Genomic DNA, 25,274 nt, shown 5'->3' on the forward strand with positions numbered 1-25,274 from the left:
GGTTTAGAAGATAGCAGGTACTACTATGGTCCTTTCTTTTAGAAGAGTTATATATGGAAGTCAAATAAATGATGCAACAAGCTTCTTTAACATAATTTAAAAGACTGCCAAACATTTTTCTGCATGATTTTAATTTTGCCAATTATTTTCAACTTATTACAGTTGGCACTAAATACTAACTTTTCAGCTGAATTTATGAGCAACTGACCATTTATTTAGGTTCAGAGGCAGAAGGGACCTTAAAGGTCATTTAGCTCTGTGCCAAACTCAAATGCAGGTGCAGTGGGAAACTATATCATACAGAAGGACTCTGCCTGCTATATAGTGAATTAGAAAATCACATATTAACAATATGTTCTATTTATTGTTTATTTATTTTGTTAAATTACATTTTACATCCCAATTATATTTTAATCTGGTTTCAGGTACTGTTAGACATCTCTGATCTAGATCACCCTCCTCACTTATAGATAAGGAAACTGAAGCCTAAAGCATTAAACGGATATGTTCAGGGTCACACAGTAGTAAAGTCTGATATTAAATGCAGATTCTATGACTCTATTTTCAGTACTCTTTACACTAACTCATGCCACTACCAATTGGGAGGTAAGATGACAAGGATGACTTGGACTTTTCTCAAGGAAAGAAATTTTATATTCATGAGTTTCACAACTATGGAATATCTCTTAGATCCAAAGATTATATACAGTAGGGATCAAAACTAGACTCATACTAATTAGAAAAGGCCAGGGTACCTTGCACAAACCAGGTGCTAATATCTACAGAACTTTTATGAGAGATCCACAGGGCTTTAAAACATGTAGTAAAATTATAAGAGGAACATAATAGTTCTTTGGTTCAAGGAAAAGAATGAGCTGAAATAAGATAAAAAAGAAAAAAGACAACAGGAGAGTTGTTGAAATATAAAAATGATAAAATCAAGAGGTCTTTTGAAAGGATCAGAATGTTGTCATTTTTTTAAAAATCTGAAATAGTTCTATATGATTTTCTTAGAAAGTAGACTAAAATGTAAGAATCAACAACATTAATAATGACAGTTCCAGTTTAAAGCTAAAGTCTTACTTGAAAAGGAAATTGACGATACTTCAAATATTCTGCAAGTATGTCTAACATCCGCACCATTTGAGAGAAAATTAAAACTCGGTTGCCTCGTTCTTTTAGCCGAATCAACAACTTATCGAGAAGAATTAATTTTCCACTACTTCGGATTAAATGCTAAAGAAGAAATCAGTTATAATTATTATATGTTATGAAAAAAGATGAAATGAAATGTAATCCTTCACAGCAAACTTGTTACAAACCTATGTTAAAGAACAACATGATGAAAAATAAAAGTAGCTATTCTTAAAAGAAGTTTTAGTTCATATTTATAATTCTTAAAGACCTATACAAATGACTTATATTCAAGCTCCTTTAAAAATCTTTTAATCTGCTTTTTCCAATCTTCCTGTAGTTGACATTTATTTACCACTATATGTGCCTACAGTTTGAATTGTTGTTTTTTTCCCTACACGAAAATTAAGGTTTCATCTTATACTTTCCACTTAATGCCAAGTCTTGAAAATATTTCTGCTTCAGACCAACCTTGCACCAGCAAGAAAAGACAAACTAGAAGTGAAGTAAAAAAAAAAAAAAAACCAATACCCTCTTGCTACTGCATTCAAATTCAAATGAAATCTCAATTTTGATAAAACCTTATTCATAAGGTCAAAACACCTTATTTGCAAAGTCACAAAAATTCCTCAGGTTTAAACTGACCTGTTACTGATTGGGTGTTAATATCCATTATAAGAAGCAAGCTGTCTTTTCCTGAAGGAATACACGCACGCACATTTTTATTATATTACCATTTTTTCCTCTGAAGTTATAACAAATGAGAGGAAACACTATAGTAAATAAAGAACTGGCTTTATATTCAGGAATATCTCAGCTCAAGTGTATTGTGTTTTATACATAGCTATACAACTATGGACAAATTACTAAACTACTTAGTGGCCCAGTAAGCAAGTGAACAGGACTCTTATTACAAATCAGTTGTTGATTTGAATTGATGGATTAAGTTTTTAATTACCAGGATTTCCCCATAACAATGAAATTCTACACCCTTCTCCAAAAAAGAAGGAAATGCTACTGGATCTCCTTTCAATTTGGGCTCTCTTCATTTGGAAAGGGGCACTAAAAAATGACTGGGAAACAGAAATCTCCCAAATTGAGTCAAATGCTACAGTCACAGTAAATTCCACTCAACAAAGTGATTTTGTACTAAGGGGAATAAGGCAAGAAATTAGACTCAGAATTCACAATCTAACTCTAAGGCATTCTAAAAGAATTTACTTTGAACATTTCTCATGTCAGATTTTAAATTCAAAGACATTTTAAAAGAAAACTGACATAGCACTTACTAAATAATGGAATAAAGAGAATTGTACTTTCCTTTTATGTATTTTTCACCCCATCAAGAGAAGTTTATCTAACATGGTCATTTTTTACATGATTACTGAAAAGGAAGGGGAAAGACCCTACAATATGACTGCAGGTACAAATAATTCTAGGGTCTCTGCAGGCCAAAGAAAACCAGATGTGGTTTTTTTTTGCCCCCGTTTTCTCACCTTTTCTGATAGATGCATTGGCTTGGCAAAAAAAAAAAAAAATCTACCAGCATCCCAAAACAAAGTTGTATAATGAGGGTTCTGAGAAAATTAAAACTTTGCTTGTAATTTATGTGCAGAAGACACACAGAATGAACATACCAGCTTACTACTGCTGATGTTTACATTATGTTCTTTTGTGGCTTAACAGCAGAAACTAGCTCTAACCTCTGGTTAGTCTCTTCTTCTGTTACTGAAAAGCTGATTCTGAAGTCAGGATTGTGCTTATTGCTAAATTTTAGATTATATACTGACATTCTAAGCTGACTCCATTTTAAGAAGGTAATTTTCTAATTTGAAAGACTGGCATCTTTGCCATAACATATGGAAACAAAAATCCAGTAATACCTTTGGGAATTTGGTACAAATGTTAATTTTTACACACAAGAATAATTTTTGAGTAAAAACTACATCAAAACAACATTTATATAGCAATTTGAGACAGTTGCTAAACTAGTTTTATAAACTTTCAAGTATCTTATGTATATTCAATATAAAATATAGGAAAAAAACTAATAATAGTGGGCTATTGTCAAAAATGAAAATTTTCACCATAAAATTAAACTATCTCAAAGTCCTTCATGAAACGCTTTATTGAAATGCAAAATAATAATGTGCAAAATCTTACCTGTAAGGCCTCCTGTTTATTATAGAATTCATTATTATCAGGTGGTTTAATGAGGTAGCAATGGTTACAACACTTTTTGAGCTCCATCATTATGTTCAAAAAGCCTGAGGTACTGCCCTTTGAACCTTTGCTAAGGGCTTTGTAATTCCTGGTTAAAATCCATCTAAAACAAAAATCAGAGATGTAGCATGTTCACTAGAAAACAAACATACATTTGTGAAATCTTAAAGAACTCATAGCATAACCTAGCTTAATAGAGTAGAATTCCTCAATGATGCTCTTATGTGTCTTTGTTTTCATTCTGGACTTATGCTTTCATCAGTACAAAGAACTCCTGTGGAAAATCTCTCTCCATAAGTAGAGATCAAATTATATTCCCCCAAATACCACTGACCCCATTAAAATATGGTAAGCCTAAAAAGTCAGTTAATCTTTTACCCTAAGTTATAAAGAAGTTTCAATATGTTGAAAAACCAATCACCTTCACACTCTACAGACCAGCCAAATTGGCCTTAATGTTGTTCCTCGTATAAATCATCTGAATTCCCTGCTCCTTGTTTTTACATAGGCTGTCCCTATTCCTGGAATTCACTGCCTCCTCACCTCTACACTACAGTTTCCTTCAAAGCTCAACTCAAATGCCATGTCCTATAACATTCCTATCTTGACCCCCTTAATTATTAATTCTCTTGACCTGGAAATTATTTTGTATACCTTTTGTGTTTAATTTCCTATTTATGTGTAGCTGTGCCGCAAAAGGACTTTCATTTTTGTTTCTGTATCTGTAGCACCTAGCAAAGTGCTTTGCAGATAGTAAAATACTCAAACAGATTTCTGATCTCATTAATACTGAAGTCCATTACAACTCATTCACACCTGCCCATGTAGATCTTGTCCAGTCTTTTTGTTAAGTTAGCTACAGCAGATTAAGGCCACTATGCTGAAGACCTCCCTCAATTTCTCCAGATAATAGCAGGATAATAGTGAAGCACATAGGCTGACAACTGCTAACCCTGGTCCTCATTATGTAAATGAATCATCTTCCCTATATAATTTAATCTTCCCTAGTGACATCTTTTACTCCTGCTCTTTGAAGTTCTTCAGTGGCTGTTTTGCAGCCTCCTCAGATGCCTCTCCATTACCCTCTACGTGATACTCATTTTTAGTTCTTCACTAGTAGAATGCCGGTATAAAAAAACATAGGCTACCTTCGCTTTCACAGGAAGCCTAAGATCACTGAACAAGCTTTGCAATTCTCTAAAGACAATTCAGCCAATTATCCTTCTATTCAATTCTGGTATCAACTTGCTGTCAATCTATAATCCATCTGAGAAATGCATACTGATAGTCCAGATCTACCAAATATTTAGCCAAATGCAGGCTGTCAGCTGGGAAACATATATTGTCCATCTGTAAGGACTGTCAGGTCAAACTCCTTTAAATGATTACAGATCTCTTCCAAAAAGCTCTGCAATATTATAGGATTTAATCAAATCAATAAAATGTCTCTCTCAAACAAGAGCAACTGAAGTGCCAATAAGAGACCTCCTTATTCATAGGGAAACCCTTATCAACTCATACCCTGAGCTGGACTTCCTGCACCACAATGAACACATGTGCTACACATACATTCTCCTCATTTTATGCCTATGCTGATGTTTATAGGATTGTTTCTGCTGCTATATCTTGAATGAAGGAATGATTAGCACACAGTAGGTATTTAATTAAAGTTTGCTGAAATGAAATAAAAAAACCTAACTGCTGAAAAACAAGGTTATTTATGATACAATGTAAATGATAAATTCCTCATAAAACTACTCAGAACCTCAAGAGATCACCTAGTTCAGCTATTTCCTTTAGAAAAAAGTAAATGACTAAGCTAGAGGACAGGTAGTGGTTAAGGGTACTATTTTATTCCCTACAATATGGATGTTAATACATTTTGACAAGGACACAAAGTACATCAAGAGATTCAACAAGGCTTGGAATGGCAGGTTGGAGTCATACTGTATACAGCTTAAATTCCCAAGTTAAGAAGTCAAGATTGAATTTATGCTACTAATGGGAAACCACCGAAGGTTACAATCTCTGAGGACACAGACTAAACCTAAACTGTAGGACAAATGAACTCTTCTTGACGATCTCTGAGGATAGCTGTTTTAAACATATCCTGGTAATACATTACAGATTATTGTGACACTTGCTGTTCAAAAAGTTAATCCTTGTGTCCAATAAATTCATCGGAAGAGAAGACATTTTTACTAGTCCATACACTATTGGAGAAGCTAGGTGGATAGAGCACTGGGCTTGGAATTAGGGAAGACTTAATTCCTGAGTTCAAATCTGGTCTGAAAACTGTATAAGCTGTGTGATCCTGGGCAAGTTACTTAACTCTGTTTGCCTCAGTTCCTCATCTATAAAATGAGCAGGAGAAGGTAATGGCAAATGACTCCAGTATTTTTGCCACAAAATTCCCAAATGGGGTCACGGAGACTTGGACATGACTGAAACGACCGAAAAGCAGCAATACACTGCTCAAACAATTCAAGAATCAAACTGGTTTTTACATAAAATAAGTTCAGAATAAGTTGTGGGTGATGTAACTTACTTGTAATATTGCTTCTGCAATGCACTCATTTCCATTCTTAAAATCTGCTCAACTTTGGCAGGCAGAGATTTTTCTACATCTTTTTTAACTCGGCGTAACAGAAAAGGCTCAAGCTCCTTGTGGAGACTTGCATACCCATATTCTCTCCCTTTGCCATGTTCTTCTTCAAAATCTTCCCAGGAAGAAAATCTTAAATATGATTAGACTCATTATTGAAGGAAATAAAAACTTTGGCTTAAAGTAAGTCATTAAAAATACAGTTTTTACAAAAGTAATAGATATAAATGAATATACCAACGTATCTCAAACTGAATTCTCTACTATTCTGGAAAAATCTTCCCACCCCCAAGAAATTAATGGAATACCTTGTGAATCAAGGTGGATTTAAATTATTAATTTCAGGAAGTCTTTTTTTTTTCCAAACAAGGAATATATCCAAACAACATTGCTTTAAAAACTTTTAAAGTGTTTTCACTATTTTGAGACTTCAATCTGTTTTTAACCACTAAGTTAAAACACTTCCCTTTACATCTTTCTCACAGAAATAAGTTCTGGGGCCAGAACATTAAGTACTGTAATTAAGTTTAAACCTCTTTCCCTTTTATTTCCCTCACAGAAAAAAATAAACTTAAATCCAGAATGAAATCTCATTCTCATAGTTGGCTTACTTTTCTGGCATGATGAAGTGGAGCAAAGACCAGAGCTCTTTGAGGGAATTTTGCAGAGGAGTTCCGGTAATAAGAAGACGATGATTGGATTTAAAGTCTATTAATGTCTTATATAAAAGTGAGTCATCATTCTTTAATCGATGAGCTTCATCTACACCTATGAATGCCCAATTCAGGCCACCAAGGAATGCCTTAAATATGAAGTTACATATTTTAATTAGAACATTTTACTTAAACTTTTAAATACAAAATACAAATTTAATTTTCCTAAGTACTTTCCTAGAATTTACAACTAAGGCAGAATAACATGATTATGAAGAAGTGTAAAATTAATTAAATACTACCATAGGATTACCTTAGATCAATAACTGGAAGGGATCTTAGAGGCCATGTAGTCTAATATTCTCCTTTTACTTATGGGAAAAACTGAGGCCCAGAGAAAGTTAAGTGATTTGCTCAAAATAACACAAGTAGTGAAGCCAGGATTCTAACCAGGGTCCTCTGAGTCCATAACCTATGCTATTTTCACTGTACCATGCTGATGCCTTGGGCAAATTATATTCTACTAGTAGATAGCAACTTAGTGGGTATAAGTTAGGGAATATGATCCAGGGTCTACACACATGAGTACATTAGACTATACTATATTTTTCTACCGCTTTGGGGTTGTAGGATATCTATCCTCAAAACTTCTCCCCAACCATGAATTACCATCATTACCACCAACCCAACAACTAGCATTTTTATAGCTCTTTAAAGTTTGCAAAACACACAACAAATCTATGATGCAGGTGTGGTTATTATCTCCATTGTACAGATGAAGAAAATGAGAGCATGAAATAAAATACCCATTATATGACTTGCCTAGGGTCATACCATTATTGTTGGAGATGGTATTTGAATTCAGGTCTTCCTCACTTGGAGTTAGGCATTTTGATTCGCTATGCCACCTAATTACTTTTAATTGTTTTATTTTCCCCCTATCTTTATTGGTGTGGTATTTTTGTCATAATGAGGTTTTTCCCTTTCTTTTGGGGCTAAGGGGTGAACAATAAAGGATGCTTTTACATTCCTGTACCCTTACTGTCTCTATAGCACTGTTAATAATGAGGACCCATGGATGGCAAAATATGTAGAATGAAAGGATTGAAGTAAAAAAGAACTATTTCAAATCCTGCCTCACACATTTAATAGCTGTGTGTCTTTGGAAAAGTTGGCTAATAATGTCTAGAAGCCTCAGTTTCATCATCTATAAAATGAAGTTCAATTTGATGGCCTTTAAGGTCTCTTACATGTCTAAATCTCTGAGCGTATAAATACTGTAAATGATGTAATTTCAACTTCCTTTCCTGGGGTCCTAAAAACATTCACTGATCTTAAGTTTCACCTTTGGCTCATTTTCTGTTAGAGATTATATAAGTCAACACAGAAATGAACTAGATCCAGATAACAGAAAAAAAAAGAATAAAGTAAAACAGTGGTGGCAGACTATGTATGCTTTATTCTTTTATGGTCTGATTCTACCCTAGTACACACTTAACATTAGAAGGATCAGAAATCAATAATGCCTTGGAGGACCAAGTTATGTCAAATGATACAGTGCATTAAAAAAAAAAAACACCTAAGGCAAAGAAAAGAGTTAATACAATGAACATTTTTCTTTCAAAATAAAATTGTTTTTATTTCAATGTAGTTTAACATACTTGGTCCTTCTAGTATTAAGCAGGGAAGAACTGATATAGCCTAACTATTGAAATCTGCTAACCCATTCCTCTCGGAAGCTAACTGGCAGTTATTTAATCAAGCTGAAGACACAGTAACAAAAAGGAGAGGGTTTTTTTAAGTGTCTTTTTTGTTTGTAAAGATCTATGATTTCATCAAGATGGGGAACTTCTGATGCAAAAAAACAATGCAAATCAGTAAGTCATGAGTAATTAAAATCTTATAATGTTACCACTGACACTAAAAGGTTGAAGTGATTTGTACGTTACCACAGATCAAGTAGGTATTACTTAAACCAAGTTTTCCTAATTATAAAGCCCTATATTCATTATATATTGACTTCTCAAAAATAACAGTAACAATAATAATTATAAACTCAAGAGTATATTCATCACAAAAACTCTATGAAGTAGGCAGTGAGCATTTTATCTCCCTTTTACAGATGAGGATACTGACACAGGGAGATACTGACTTACTCATAAGCACAAAACTAGTAATAGTGGCAGAGCCAAGATTAGAATTAAATCTCTTCCCAAATCCTGCCATTTGTCCATTGGAATATAATTTCAAACCTCGATAATAACCTAGAAGGCATTTAAGTCCCTATCTTCTCATTTTATATCATCACTTTATAGCTAAAGAAATTAAAGTATTTGGTTTTTTTTCTTGAAGTATATAAATCATATTAACACAGTAAAAATTACAGTAGCCATCAACAAATTTTAAGAGTTTATAAATACCTTATATCATGGACACCATAAGAAATAATGTTAATAGAAGTGGTTCCTAATGTCTTGCCAAAGGAAAATATATGTAACATACACAGAAAAAGGACCTATTTAATTACCAGTCATTACATACCTTATCTTTCAATAAAATTTCATAAGTTGTCAAAAGAATATTAAATTTTAACCGTTTGGTTTGAAGATGCATCCATTCATGTGTTCTTATCTACCAAGCAAACAAACCAGAAAATGGTCTCAAAAAATATATACTAAATAGCAACAAATTTTTAAAATTACTCATTTTCTAATGAGATACGCTTTAATATAATAATGCTGAAACAACTTACCATATTTCTGCTATTAATGTCTCCTAAATAGACCACAGCATTCATCTGGGGAGCCCATGTCTGAATCTCTCTTTGCCAGGAAGTGAGTGTGGAAAGTGGTACTACTAACAAGAAAGGCCCATATAATTGATGTTCGTGGAAAAGATAGTTAAGAAATGAGATCGTCTGTATTGTTTTTCCAAGGCCCATTTCATCGGCAAGTATACAGCTATTTCCTCTACAAAATACAAGAAAAGAAGTGTTTTCCCACATATCAACATTTATTCAACAAACATTTATTAAGTACCCATTAGATACAAGACAGTGTCTTAAGTACTGAAAGCAATACAAAAATGTCATGGTCCCTTCCAAGAGCTCCTTGTAGACAAAAAAGAAAGACAAAGAAAAAAACACTGAATGATGAAACAGAAATGACAAAGTAGGAGAAAAATAGGGAAAAAGAAGAAAAAAGGGAAAGAGAGGGACAAAGGAGAGAAAGCAGTCTTTATCATTTCTAATCCTGTGTGCCAAATAATTGGGATTTTTGCCATTAAAAGAGCCTACTTCTGATTCAGAACACTTAATAGCCTTCTTTTCTAGAGGGGCCTCTACAAAGGAAAGCACATGGAATAGTATAGGCATGGAAACTGCCTAAACTTAAAGGAGACTTCCTCCCATCAAATTATCATTACTAAAACAGAAGGATCAGAAAAGATTAATTAACCTATCTGGATTTCAGGGTGATGTTTCAAAGACAAATGGCAGCAGAATAACAAGGAGTAGAATGAGTATGTTATAGTGACAAAAGAAAGAGATTAGAAATTATGGGTTCTGAGTCACTGAATATAAACAATCAGATTTCTATAAAATTGTACCCAAGTTATTCAAAGAAAATTAACAGGTGACATACTAGACCAAAAAGAGTAAGATATCTCTCTATGTCTATCTATATCTATATAGTTTACTTTTTAAAATGGAGAAGTAGCTTTGTAATAGTTAATAGAGAGCTAGGCTTTGTGTAAGAGAGATGAGGTTCAAATCCTGCCTATACATAATACAGTGGCTATGGGAACCTCACTAAAAGATTCACTTAATCTCTCAAGAGTCTAGATGACTCTCTAAGACTTTAAGTTGCAGAACAGTTGCTGATCTGCAATTATATGGTTTCTTCATTAGAGTTCACAATTCCAATGAAACTGGAAGCCCAGTCAAAAAACCGAATACTTATAATAGGCTAAATTTAATATTGGTGCACTGGTATAGTAACATTCTTGTTAATCATCAATATGCCCAAATTGGTATCCACCTTATAAACACAAAGTGATTGTGATCCCCTTATCTTCATAGCTCATGGAATTAGACATAAAAATGTAATCTAATCCACTCATCTGATGGCTGATTAAACTAAGATCTAGGAAGGTTAAGGGGATTGCCCAGGATCAATACATAAGAAAACTCATGAACTTGACTGAGGTACTCCAAATACAGACTTTTCACTTCACCATTCTGATTCTGATTTCAGTTCATTAAAGTGACTGGATGGGAAGAGAGGGAAGTCTGACAGCCAGCTTTATAGAAAACAATGGTAGATTTACATGAGTATTAATATGGAAAACTAAAACTTTTATGAGAGTCCAAGAAAAAAAAAAAGGTTGAAATATATTGCTCTAGATCAGTACTCTCCATGGGTAGGCAGAGGACAAAAAAGTCTATAGAAAGACAACCAAGGGGCAGCTAGGTGCTGCAGTGAATAGAGCACTGGCCCTGGAGTCAGGAGGACCTGGGTTCAGATCAGCCTCAGACACTTAACACGATAACTAGCGGTGTGACCTTAGGCAAGTCACTTGACCGCAACTGCCCTCCAAAAAAAAAACAAAGACAGACAACCAAACAAGCATTTATTAAAAGCTTACAATGTACCAGGCAATGCAGTAAGGGCTGAGGACAAAAAGAAAAGCAAACACCATCAACACTTTTAGGAAGTTCCCATTCTAACCGAGGAAACATCATCTCAATAAAAATCCAGGTAAAGACAGAATAACAACGTCTAACATTTACATATGGATCCATCAACAGAGTAAATGGGGCATAACCTCAAGAGGTGAAGGCACTAGCTGCTTAAGGTAAAAGGACTCAAGCAGGAGGTGGAATTTCAGCTCAGTTTTAAGGAGTCAAAAATTCTGAGAAGCTTGGATTAAGAAGGAAAGTTTCCAGACTTGGGAGGTGGGGGTGGGGTGGGAAACACCATGTACAAAGGCACCAAGATATGACAAACAACAAGTAGGCTTATTATGGCTGAATCATAAAGAATGTGGAAAAGCATAAAGTGTAAGAAAACTGCAAAGGGAGGGAGGGAAAAGTTTATGAAGAGCTTTAAATGCCCAAAAGATAAGTTTATATTTGATCCTGGATAAACAGGAAGCCATTGAAGTTCACTGATTGATAAGGCTGGAGGGACACATGATTAGATATGATACATGATTAGACTTGCACTTTTAGAAAACTACTTTGGCATGATTAGGGTGGGGAGATCCTTGGAGTAAACGAGTGCAATTAAAAAACGGTTGCAATTATCCAGGTAAGAAGTTGAGGATGACACTAAGGTTGCAAACATGAAAGGATAGTGGTGCCCTTGATTGTAATAAGGAGATCCAGAAGATGGGGCAGTTTCAGTGGATATGCTAAGTTTGAGAGAGCTAGACAGCTATGAGACACTAAGTATGAGAAATCCAAAAGTTAGTTGGATGATGTGGGACTAGAGCTCAGGAGAAACTAAGGCTGGATATATGGATCTGGGAATCATCCATATCAGTAGTTCTCAAACTTTTTTGGTCTCAGGACTCCCTTTTCACTCTTAAAAATTATTAAGGACTCCAAGGAACTTTTGTTTATGTGAGTCATAGCTACTGATATTACCATATAAAAATTAAAATTGGTAAGTTTTAAATGTATTTTAAATTAATATCATAAATAACATTTTAAAATAACAAAATGACTATATTTTCCAAAACAAAAAAAAATTAGTTTGTAGAGTAGAGGAACAAGTAATGGGAGTTGAGTGATTGAGGAACTAGGATGCTAGGATGTGTGAGGGAATATCAACTTGTATACTTTAGTCATCTTTATGTAAGGTGAACTTGAGATGTAGAGGGAAACTGTGAGAGAGTCTGAGGGTTCATTAACATGGCAATGGAACACTTGTGAGTAATGACAAGATCTATGGTAGTATTATTTCTGTGTATCAGAGGAGGAGGAAGAGAGAAGGACAGATAATGGCAATGCAAGAAAAAACTATTAGCACTTTATTTTTTAATCCAAAAACAAATTAAGATGAACCAATATTTAATATGCAGTTTGACACTGGAGCCTTCACAAACTACTTCAGATAGTCAGTCATGTGCCCTAGAAGGAATTCAGAGGGAAGTAGTGGAAGTTCTATAATGTGGAGATGACAGAGGCACTTCTTAAATGTTCATTTGCTTTCATTGCATTATAACATTAAGTTTACATGAATCTGCTTAAGTGGATTTATGGATTACACTTTGTAGCACACTAAATTAAGTCTTTTAAAAATTATTCAGGCATAAAATGGCCTCAAAGTTTCCTACAATAAAAGCATAGATTGAATGCTACCACAAATGACACAAGAAAAAGGTAGAGCTAACACTTTATTTGTAGCATGAACTCTTTGTGTGCCATATTACAAAGTAAAAATGATGGCAGATCTAATAAGTTAGCAAAAAAAGTGAAATTTTCAAGATTATTTGAAATATAGATATTTGATCACATGTTACCTTCATCAGAAATACTAATTTTGTTGTTGTTGTTGAAGCAAAAAGCGTTTTTGTACCATTTCTAAATAATTTTAAAATATGGCTTGTTTCATCTTTTTATTGTACCTTTAAATGTCCACTTTTTCCTGAATTATACTTAATATATTAGTACAACAGATCATGATATAATTTATGAAGAAAATATACAAGTAATAGGAGTGCTCAAAAAAATTTTACTGGTGAGGTTAATGATCTAAAAGTTTAGAAACCACTGTTTTTTAGCTTATCTCTGCTAGTATAAAAAATTGTTCTCATTTTAGTGTTGTAACATTTTAACTTTAAAAAAATCCTTAATTTGATTTAATGAAAAACTATTTTTTATTTACATAAGCACATAAACATATGAATCATACAAAAGTGAAATCAGAAGGAAAAATGGGAAAAGAAAAGGGATATGGCTGAATTCAGGAATGAGGGTAAAAATTAGATGAGACAATGGCAAATGAAGAATGGTAAAAAAGGTGAATGTTTGAGGAGTGGTGGAAAAAACTCAGAATGGATTAAAGTTGAAGATGTGGTAACTAGATGATAATCAGTTATCTATTAAAGAAAGAAACGTCAGGGAAGAGTTTAAAAAAAGTATGAAAGACACAGAGCACCTTGAATTGGGCTGTAAATTGGAAGTGTTATTAGTGGAATTGAGGAACCAGTAGAGATAAGTATGAAAAGGGTCCCAGGAATGTAGGGATCTAAAGAGGCAAAGTCAAGTTCAAAGGAATATTGTCTACCACCAAGTCTACTGACACTTAAAATTACCTGAAAAGTAATTTCCAAAGGACAGAATAGGGACATTATGGAGCAATATTTGAGATAATAATATCTATAAAGAGCTTATCACAGTGCCTGGCACATAAAAGGTACTTAATAAATGCTTTTTTTCCCTTCTACTTTTTCCAATAATAGCTTACTGTTATTCCATTGTTTACTGTTAAAAGTAAATCTTTGGGGGGCTGGGTCAAGATGGTGGAGTAGAAGCAGGTCCTCTGGCCTGCTCCGGCTTCCACTTTCCCCAAACAATGTAAAAAGGGGACTCTAAACAAACTTTGGAGCTGCAGAACCCACAAAATGACACAGAGAAGTTAACCTCCAGCTGAGGCCAACCTGGCAGGAATTGGCCAGCACAGTGCTCTGGGAGCTGAATCCAGCCGCACGCCCAAGGCTTTAGCCCCAGGGCGGGCCTGACCAGCCTCCTGCTGAAGGGACTCCAGATCAGCAGCAGCTATGGCCGTTTCCAGGTTTATCAATACATAGATGCGAAGGACAAAGTGAGAGGTCAGTGCAGCCTGGACTTTGGGACCCAGTAAGTGGGAGGGCATGGCTTATAACCCCAGAACGAGAAGCCGCTGAGATGCAGCGGTGCAGCCAGCCAGCACCACGTGGCAGCTTCAGCTCCTGGCCTGCAGAGTGTAGGGGGACCAAACACCAGTCTGAGGGGTAATCGCTCTTGCTTTAACCTGCTTGGATCTGGATTGACGTCTAGGGTGGAGGTCCTGGGGTGTGTGTCCAGCTTGCCGGAGCGTATGGAGACCTCAGAGAGGGCACCCATCTAATACCTCCAGCAGCTGAGAAAACCCCAGCATTCGGGACAAAAACTCCCGTCTGGTGGCAGAGTCCTACTGTGGCAAAAAGCCCAGGGGACAATTGACTGAGGGGCAGCATGACCAGGCAAAGGAAACAAAGCATACAAAAGATGCCAACATTAGACTCCTATTTTGGGGACAAAAAGGAGCAAAGAATAGAACAGGAGGAAGACAGTGAAGTCAGAACTCCTGCACCAAAAGCTTCAAAGGAAAATACGAGCTGGTTACAGGCCACAGAGGACCTTAAGAAGCAGATAAGAGAAGTGGAGGAAAAATTGGGAAGAGAAATGAGAACAATGCAAGAAAATTATGAAATGAGAGTCAACAGCCTGAGGAAAATAACATCTTAAAAAATAGACTAACTCAAATAGCAAAAGAGGCTCAAAAAGGCAACGAGGAGAAGAATGCCTTAAAACATCCAATTTGCCAGATGGAAAAAGAATCTCAAAAGCTCAATGAGGAGAATCATTGCTTCAGAATTAGATTGGAGCAAATGGAAACTAATGACTTCATGAGAAATCAAGATGCTGTTAAACAGATCCAAACAAATGAAAGAATAGAAGGCAATGTCACGTATCTCATAGATCCAGGAGAGAGAATTTAAAAATTATTGGACTACCTGAAAGCCATGATCAAAGTAAGAACCTAGAAACCATCCTCCAGGAAGTTCTCAAAGAAAACTTCCCTGATGTTTTAGAACCAGAGGGCAAAACAGAGGTTGAAAGAATCCACTGATCACCTCCTGAAAAAGATCCCAAAAAGAAAATTCCTAGGAATATTATAGCCAGGTTCTGGAATTCCCAGATTAAGGAGAGAATATTACAAGCAGCCAGAAAGAAACAATTTGAATATTGTGGAAAAACAATCAGGATAACCCAGGATCTGGCAGCTTCTACACTGAGGGATTGAAGGGCTTGGAATGATATCCCGGAGGTCAAAGGAGCTGGGATTAAAACCAAGAGTCACCTACCCAACAAAACTGAGCATCATGTTTCAGGGGAAAATATGGTCATTCAGTGGAATAGAGGACTTTCAAGCATTTTTGATGAAAAAACCAGAGTTGAATAGAAAATTTGACATTCAGATAGAAGAAGCAAGAGAAGCATGAGAAGGTAAACAGGGAAAAGAAATCATAAGGAACTTATCGAAGTTGAACTATTAACATTCCTACATGGAAAAACAATAATTGTAACTTATGGAACGTTTCTCAGTAGCTGAAGGGAATAGAAGTATATATATGAGGGTATATGGGCATATGAATACATATGTGAATGTGTGTATATATGTTTACAGGTAGACATAGATAAGAGGGCAAGATTAAATTGGCAAGATAGACCAATTTAACAGGAAGGGATGATACTTAAAAGGTGAAATTAAGAGGTGAGAGAGGAATATAATGAGAGGAGATGAGGAGAGACAGATTGGGGTAAACTATCTCATATACAACAGGCAAGGGAAAATGGTTACAATGGAGGGGAAGAATAGGAAGGCAAAAGGGAATGGGTCAACCTTATTCCCATTGAATTTGGCTTGAGGAGGGAATGAAATACACACTAAATAGGGTATCTCACCCTCCAGGAGAGTAGAGAGGAAGGGGATGAGAAGGGGGATGATGGAAGGGAGGGCAGGCTGGGGGGGAGGGACGTTGGAAGCACCCACTTTTGAAAAGGGACAGGATCAAAGTAGAGAATAGAACAAGTGGGAGGTGGGATAGGAGGGAGGGAAATATAGTCAGTCTTTTACAACATATCTACTATGTTATTGTTTTGCATTAACTACACATGTACAACCTATACTGAACTGCTTATCTTCTCAGTAAGGGTGGGTGACAAGGGAGGAAGGGAATGAATCTGGAATTCAAAGTTTTAAAATCAAATGTTCAAATATATATATATATACATATATATATATACAATTATTAATACTATTTTACATGTAATTAGGAAATAAGATATATAGGCACTGGGGCACAGAGATCCACTGGAAAAATCAAAAGGGAGAAAATATGGGAGAGAGCAGATTGGAGGAGGGGATATCCTGTGAGACTGCTATTTTGGGGTGGTGGGTAGGGGAAAAAAATAAAACAATAAAAAAATAAAATAAAAGTAAATCTTTAGAAATCATATTTATATCTGTTCTAAATTCAAAATATTCTCTATTAATCTGAAAAAGAATATTCACAGCATACTCACTTGCACCAAGAATGAGCAAGCCAATTTAGACCATTCAACTGATAATCTCTTAATTCTAAAACTTCTGGTCCCCCAATATAGGATGGTTGCTTCTTCAGGGCAACAAACCTTGGCCTTTGTTTTAATACCTTGGGAGAAATAAGGATTAGTATAAAGAACTAAGAATGAACATTTTAGTTATGTTTATAATAATCTTGGATATCACCATAAATTTCCAAACTAGCCTATTAATATCAGTCATCACAGACAAAACTTTAAATTATTCCACGATTACAAAAAATACTTGACAAGATAGTAAAAAAAAAAGACTTTATTCACCCCAAGAAGCAAAAATGAAAAGCAGAATTGAATGCGTCTGTCTTGACAAATACCACAAGAGTTAATGAAACATTTCAAGTTCCCCTCAATAATTATGCCACATTAAGTAACTAAAAATCACAAGCAACAGCAGTGCCAAGTTTATCTCAATATACATATGAACTGTCTTTGACCTAATTAAAAACAAAATAAAACAAGACAAAAAGTTTGAAAAAATAGTCATTGTCACTTAAATCTTGGCTTTTTTACTAACTTGCCACTTAACAATTATGATTATCATTGGATTACACTTTCAATAAGAACTGAAATTAAGCTCTCAGTCCCATAAGACAATAAAGAAAAAAAATACAAACTGTCAAGATATATCCTCTATGAAGAAAGTCTTGTCTTGCACAGGATTTTTTTTGCTTTCTCTCCTTCAACAATGCTTTTATTCAACTTTTTGTTTCCTCTTTTCCCATTGCAAATAACCCATAATTTTGTAAGTCAATACCCATTTATTTATGATATCAATCAACATATGGAGCATACATTTATTTACATTTTGAACTTGATTGGAGAAAACTTGAATATAGCTCATAATACGTTAAACTTCTAGTATATATTTCCACATTGTTTCTTTCCCCTTTTAAAACAGATCTCATTTTTTGAAGTGTGGCATATATTCAGATAAATGGTATTTTTATTTCTTATAAAAACTTTGCCATCAGTTTTGTCTGCCATCCCTGAATGCTCCAACCTTCTCCAACCTCACTCACTACTTCTAACTCTGTTTGTTCTACCTAAATTTCCCCAACTATAAGACCCCTTATTAGCATTAGCAGCCTATAGAACTATCAAGCCACAAAGACACGCATGCTTGCATATCTGAAACCTGGGCTAATCAACCAACAAAGATCTTTTATTAATGTTTCTAGGTATTTGGGCCTCAGAGATGTAATTAGAATTATGATTTGTCTATTAGAAAATTTCAATTTATACTTACTTTGCAATCTTTAAAGGGAGTGGTTTTGGATTGATTCCTGCTGAAATATTCATCTATGCGTGGCTGAAACTTTTTGGAAATAAGAGCCCCATCTTCCCAGCTACACTCTGAATATGGGAGACCCTGCCATTTGCAATAATAATCAGGGTACCCAGCTGCTGACTTTTGATTGGAATGAGCTGTGAAATATAGAGACTTATGTTACTTTTTATATTTCCTCTTAGCATATCCATAAATCAAAAAATACAATTGAGATGACAACTTCCCACTGAAAATTAACAAAGTGTAAAAAGGAGACATGAAAATGTAATGAAAATGACATGATTACTGACCGATTATTCTCTCCACTATCTGATACTGCTTATGTAGATCATCTGTAAGTTCTTGTTGACAATTATAATACTCCACATCTTCTGGAGAAGCATTTTTCAACCTAAGAAACATAATATATCACATTTTTTATTTGGAAGTTTAATAATTTTTCTTCTTAATTTTCAGACATGCTATACAAAGAAGAAAAAGCTGGGAAGAGCAGCAAGACTAAACAAAGTATAAACAGGCTCACAAAGGAGGCAATACCATTTTCAAGGCTTACTCAAGATATCTGAAAGAGGGGAGGATACTGACACCATGACAAAAATCTGAAAACTCAGAATTTTTCTTAAAAAGGAACCTTAAGGAGAAGATGGTGTAATAGAAAAAGGGCTTAGCCAAGCTCTCCCAACATTCCCCTAAAAACAACTTTTAAAATAATGCCTTAAATAGAGTGGCAGTGCAAACAAAAGAGTGAGACATCTTTCCAGTCCAAGACAACATAGGAAGCTGCAAAGAAAGATCTGTGAAACAGAAGAAGAGGTTGGCCTGGAACCCATGTAAATGAAACACCAGTGGTAGAACTAGCTGGTAGTGACAGAAGCTGCAGCAGCTTTGGGAGATCTCAAGACAGAGATGGTAAAGGAACCTGGCAACTAGTCAGACATCACAGGGTGCCTCTGTGCTGTTTATTGGTGGATGCAGAAACCATTGCCTATACCCTCTTCCGGGTCATAGTTCAAGGGGAGTGAGGAGCACTTTCAGTCAAGAGTGGGTGCCCTGGGGGGCAACTGTTTGGCAACTCTATTGTTTCTATCCAGTGCTAAGATAACAGTTCAAACATGGAAAGGAACACTTTCTGTCAAGAGGGAGGGAGCAGAGATCCTGAGGGCCAGTAACACTTCTAGTACCAAGGGAGGTAGGTAGGCCCTGAGAAGCTGTATCAATTGCTATCCTAAGGAATCAAGAGTCCTTTCTGGATATGGACCAGAGAGTAGACTAAGAGGGTAGTGACCACACCTCTCCTCAGATTACACTTGGATGCAAGGAAAACTTGGAAACCTCTAGAGTTAGCACTGAAAATTATAGTGTGAAACAAGTCAAAAGCTTGGGAAGGAAGCTCTCCCTGGGGGAGGGGGGGGGTGTGCGTGTGTGTGTGTGTGTGTGTGTGTGTGTGTGTGCGCGCGCGTAAAAATCAGCAAAGAATGGTAGAGGAAAAATTAGGTCAAGAAAATTAAGAGAAATGGAGGGTTGAGGGGTCAAGCATGATAAAAGAAAGCAATGGCCAGAAGCAAAGAAAACTTCAGAGGAGGGACCAGATAGAAAGAGAGAGAATGATATGCAGAAGAAAATTAGATGGAGGAAAATGTCGTTAGTAATCATAAGAAACACACGAAACAAAATGACACAGGCAGAGTAAAAATAAGGGGCTGGAGCAAAGTCTATTATGCTTCAGTTGAAGTAAAAAAGGTAGGCATAGCAATCATGATCTCAAACAAAGCAAAAGCAGAAACAGACTTAAAAGAAATGAACAGGCAAACTACATCTTACTAAAAGGAACCAAAGACAACGAAGCAATATCAATAGTAAATATATATGCACCAAGTGGCACTGAATTCATATTATTGGAGGAAAAGTTAGATGAATTACAAGAGGAAACTGATAGTAAAACTACACTAGTAGAGGATCTCAACTTTCCCCTTTCAGACATAGATAAATATGAATGGGAACAGAAAGGGATGTGCCTTTTTCTCAGGTGTACATGATACCACAAAAATTGACCTTGTATTAGGGCATTAAAAACCTCACAAGAAAATGCTGTGAAAAGAAATACTGAATGCGTCTTTTTCAGATCATAATAAAACAAAATTATATTCAATAAAGGGCTGTGGAAACAGATTAAAAATAACCGGGAACTAAATAATCTAATCCTATGGCATGAGTAGGGAAAACAACATCTTAGAAACAATCAATAATTTAATTAAAAAGAATGACAAGACAACATTCCCAAAATTGTGGGATGCAAAGCAGTTCTTAGGGAAAATTTACATCTCTAAGAGCAGATATCTTATAATAGAGAAAGAGCAGATCAATGAACTGACCATGTAATTAAGAAGAACTAGAAAAAGAAGAAAAAAAACCCAATTGAACACTAAAATGGAAATCCTGAAAATCAAATGAGATCAATAAAATTAAAAGTAAAACAATATCATCACAACAATAACCACTGAACTAATAAGGAAAACAGGAACTCATTTTCTTAAAAAAAATGCAGAATAAAATAGATAAACCATTGGTTAATTTGATTTTAAAAAAAGAAAACAAAACCAGATTACTAGTTTCAAAAATGAAAAGGGTGAACGCGTTGCCAGTGAAGATGAAACTAAAGCAATTATTAGGAATTATTCTACCCAATTATATGCTGGTAAAACTGACATGAAATTGGATGGGTATTTACAAAAACATAAACTGCCCAGATTAGAAGAGGAAACAGAAGATTTAAATAACACTATTTCAGAAAAAGAAATTGAAGAAGCCATCAATAAATCTGCCCCCCCACCCCAAAAAGAAAAAAAATTCCCAGGACTAGGAAGATTCACGTGTAAATTTTGCCAAACATTGAACAATTAATCCCAATACCATATAAATTACTCTTAAAAATGGCTAAAGAAGGAGTCCTACAAAACTCTTTTAATGACACAAGTATAGCTTTGGAACCAAAACCAGGGAGAGCAAAAACAGAAAGAGAAAATTATAAGGGGTGGCCAGGTGGCTCAGTGAGTAAGAGTGCCGGTCCCAGCATTGGGAGACCTGGGATCGGTTTCAGGCTCAGATACTTAACACCCACACAAAAATAACTGGCCATGGGGCTGCCAGGTAGTACAGTGAGTAAGAGCATGGGCCCCAGGATCAGGATGACCCGGGGATCGAATCCAGGCTCAGACACTTAGCACTCACCCAGAAACACCTGGCCATGTAACCTTGAGCAAGTTACTTAACTCCATTTGTTTAGGGGCAGCCAGGTGGCTCAGCGAGTAGGAGCACCGGCCCAAGTGTCAGGAGGACCTGGGAATCGAATCCAGGCTCAGATACTTAGCACCACACCCAGAAATAACTGGCCGTGTAACCTTGAGCAAGTTATTTAACCCCGATTGCTAAAAAATAAAAAAATAAAAATTACTGGCCATGTAACCTTGAGCAAGTTACTTAACCCCAATTGCTTTTGGGCGGCTAGGTGGCACAGTGAGTAAGAGTGCCGGTACCAGCATTGGGAGACCTGGGATCGGTTCCGGCCTCAGATACTTGGCACCCACACAAAAATAACTGGCCATGTAACCTTGAGCAAGTTACTTAATACTGATTGCTTTAAAAAAAAAAAAAAAAGGAGAAATTATAGACCAATTTCCTTAATGAAAATCAATGCAGGGGCAGTTAGGTGGCACAGTGAACAGAGAACCAGACCTGGAGTCAGGAGGACCTGTGTTCAAATCCAACCTCAGACACTTAACACTTACTAGCCGTGTGACCTTGGCCAAGTCACTTAACCCCAATTGCCTTGCCTTTCCCCCCTCCAAAAAAGAAAAAGGAAATCAATGCAAAAAAGAATAAATAAAACATTAGCATGAAGATTATAGCAATATATCACAAAGATCATAGATACATTATGACCAGGGGGATTTATGCCAGGAATGAAATCCTGGTTCAATATTAGGAAAAATACCTGCATAACTGACCATATCAAAAACAAAACCATCAAAAATCAGATGATTATCTACAGCAGATTCAGAAAAAGCTTTTGACAAAATACATTCATTCTTTTTAAAAACACCAGAAAGTATAGGAATAAACAGAGCTTTCCTTAAAATAAGTACTATCTATCTAAAACCATCAGCAAACATGATCTGTAATGCAGATAAACTGGAAACCTATCCAAAAAGATTAGGAATGAAGTTTATTTCAAAAAATAATTTGAAGGAATTAGAATAGGCAATGAGGAAATAAACCTATCACTCTTTTCAGATGTTAGGATGGTATATTTAGAGAACCCTGAAGAATAAACTAAAAGAACTAGTTGAAATAATTAACAATTTCAGCAAAGTTGCAGGTCATAAAATAAACCCTCAGAAATCATCAGCATTTCTATATATTACCAACAAACAAGCAGGAAGATACTGAAAGAGAAATTACATTTACAATAACTGCAGACAATATAAAATACTTGGGAGTCTGCTTTTCAAACCACATCTAGAACTATATGAACACAATTACAAAACACTTAGCACACAAATAAAGATAGCTCTAAACAACTGGAGAAATATTAATTGCTCACAAGTAGGTAAAGATAATAACAATGGCAATTCTACCTAAACTAATTTTACTTACATAATTCAGTGCTGTACCAATCTAATTACCAAAAAAATTATTTTAGAGTTAGAAAAAAATAATAAAATTCACCTGGAAAAACAAATGGTCAAGAATGTCAAGGGAATCAATGGAAAAAACAAAACCTGAAGGAAGCTGACTTAGCAGTATCAAGGTCTCAAACTGTGTTACAAAGCAGTAATTAATCAAAACAATGTGGAATTGGCTAAGAAACATGGAATAGATTAGGTACACAAAACACAGTAGTAAATAACCACAGTAATGACAAACATCACTATCTGACAAAAACTGCTGCAAAAACTATAAAGCAGTTAGGCAGAAAGTATAGACCAACATCTCATACCATATATCAAAATAAGGAAAAAATGGTACATGATTTAAATGTAAAAGGTGATATCATAAGCAAATTAGGGGAGCATGAAATATTCTGCCTGCCTGATTTATATATAAGGGAAGAACTGAGTACCAAACAAGAGACAGAGAGCATTATGGGATGTAAAAATGGATAATTCTGATTACATCAAATTAAAAAGGTTTTGCACAAACAAAGCCAATGCAACAAAGATTAGAAGGAAAGAAGGAAATTGGGGGAAAAATTTACAGCAAGACCTCATTTCTCAAATATATAAAGAACTATACCTAAAGGATATGAGCAGACAGTTTTTAGAAGAAGAAATCAAAGTTACCTATAGTCATATCAGAAATGCTCTAAATCACTACTGATTAAAGAAATGTACATTAAAACAAGTCTGAAGTACTGCCATATACCTAATAGATTGGTTAATTTGATAGAAAAGGAAAAGGACAATTGCTGGAAGGGATGTAGAAAATTTGGGATACTAATGGACTACTGGTGGAGTTGTGAACTGATGCAAGCATTCTGGAGTGCAATTTGGAACTATGCCAAAATTACTACATACCCTTTGACCCAGCAGTACCACTAGTAGGGTCGGTACCCCAAGGAGATCAAAGGGGAAAAAAAAAGTACCTCTATGTACAAAAATATTTATAATAGGTTTTTTTTTTTTTGTGGTGCAAAGAATTAAAAATTGAGAGAATGTCCATCAATTGAGGAATGGTGGAACAAGTTGTGGTGTATGACTGTAATGACATATTATTGTGCTACAAGAAATGATGAGCAGTATACTTTCAGAAAAACCTGGAAAGACATACAGGAACTGATAAAAAAAAATGACATGAGTAGAACAAAGAGAACATTGTATATAGTAGCAGCAACTATTGGATGATCAACTGTGAATGGATTAGTTATTCTTAGCAATACAACGGTCCAAGACAATTCTGAAGTAATCAAGATGAAAAATGTTATCTCACACTGAGAGAAAGAACTGGAGTCTGAATGCATATTACAGCATACTTTTAAAAACTTTCTTTACAATTCTTAGTTTGGGGAGTTTTTTTTTTCCCAAAACATGGCTAACATGGAAATGTTTTGCATGACTACACATTATAATTTATATCAAAAAGCTTGCCTTCTCAAGCAAGAGGAGGAGAGGAAGGAAGAGAATCTGTAACTCAAAATTTTTCAAAATGAGTGGTAAAAAGTTTTCCTTACATGTAATTGAAAAAAGTAAAAAAAAAAATTGAAAAAAAATGTAAAAAGAAAGAGAAAAGAAAGTAAGCACAGGAATCAGTGGAGCCTTAATTAAAATAAGTAATATCTACCTAAAATCGTCAGCAAGCATTATCTGTAACAGGGATAAGTGTGAAGCCTTCCCAATAAAATCAGGAATGAAGCAAGGATGTCCATTATCACCACTATTATTCAATAATGAATTAGAAATGCTAACTATAGCAATAAGACAAAAAACTGAAGGAATAAAAATAGGCAAAGAGGAAACTATCACTTTTTGCAGATATACTTTGATGATATACTTAGAGTACCCAAGAGAATCAACTACGAAAATAATTGAAACAACTTCAGCAAAGCTGCAATATATAAAAATAAATCCACATAAATCATCACCATTTTTATATCCTACCAACAAAAACCAGCGGGAAGAGATAGAAAGAGAAATTCTATTCCATTCAAAATAACTGCAGAAAATATAAAATATTTGGAAGTCTACCTGCCATGACAAACCCAGGGATTATATGAACACAATTACAAAACACTTTTCAGACAAATAAAGGCAGATCTAAACAACTGGAGAAATATCAATTGCTCATGGGTGAACCAAGACAATATAATAGAAATGACAACTCTAAGTTAATTTATTTATTATTTAGTGCCATTCCATCAAAATACCAAAGAATTATTTCACAGAGCTAGAAAAAATAGTAGCAAAACTCATCTGGAAAAACAAA

General features: G+C 35.2%; 1 protein-coding gene across 4 annotated transcripts in view; it reads right to left on the reverse strand.

The window, feature by feature from the left end:
• Positions 1–25,274, reverse strand: part of CHD1 (chromodomain helicase DNA binding protein 1) — a 133,616-nt gene that overhangs the window by 50,194 nt on the left and 58,148 nt on the right. For all 4 annotated transcript variants that reach the window (XM_069085166.1, XM_069085165.1, XM_069085168.1 and 1 more), the window contains exons 9-17: positions 18,587–18,687; positions 18,255–18,433; positions 16,952–17,079; positions 9,368–9,584; positions 9,157–9,246; positions 6,574–6,764; positions 5,906–6,094; positions 3,298–3,460; positions 1,084–1,236 (exon numbers count right to left, since the gene is read on the reverse strand). In XM_069085166.1, coding sequence (XP_068941267.1) covers positions 1,084–1,236; positions 3,298–3,460; positions 5,906–6,094; positions 6,574–6,764; positions 9,157–9,246; positions 9,368–9,584; positions 16,952–17,079; positions 18,255–18,433; positions 18,587–18,687 — 1,411 coding nt within the window. The remainder of the gene's footprint in view (positions 1–1,083; positions 1,237–3,297; positions 3,461–5,905; positions 6,095–6,573; positions 6,765–9,156; positions 9,247–9,367; positions 9,585–16,951; positions 17,080–18,254; positions 18,434–18,586; positions 18,688–25,274) is intronic.

The sequence above is a fragment of the Petaurus breviceps genome, unplaced genomic scaffold, assembly GCF_028583685.1.
Source record: "Petaurus breviceps papuanus isolate PSGF00001 unplaced genomic scaffold, PetGlider_PUasm1.0 175, whole genome shotgun sequence".
NCBI classification, from domain to species: Eukaryota; Metazoa; Chordata; class Mammalia; order Diprotodontia; family Petauridae; genus Petaurus; species Petaurus breviceps.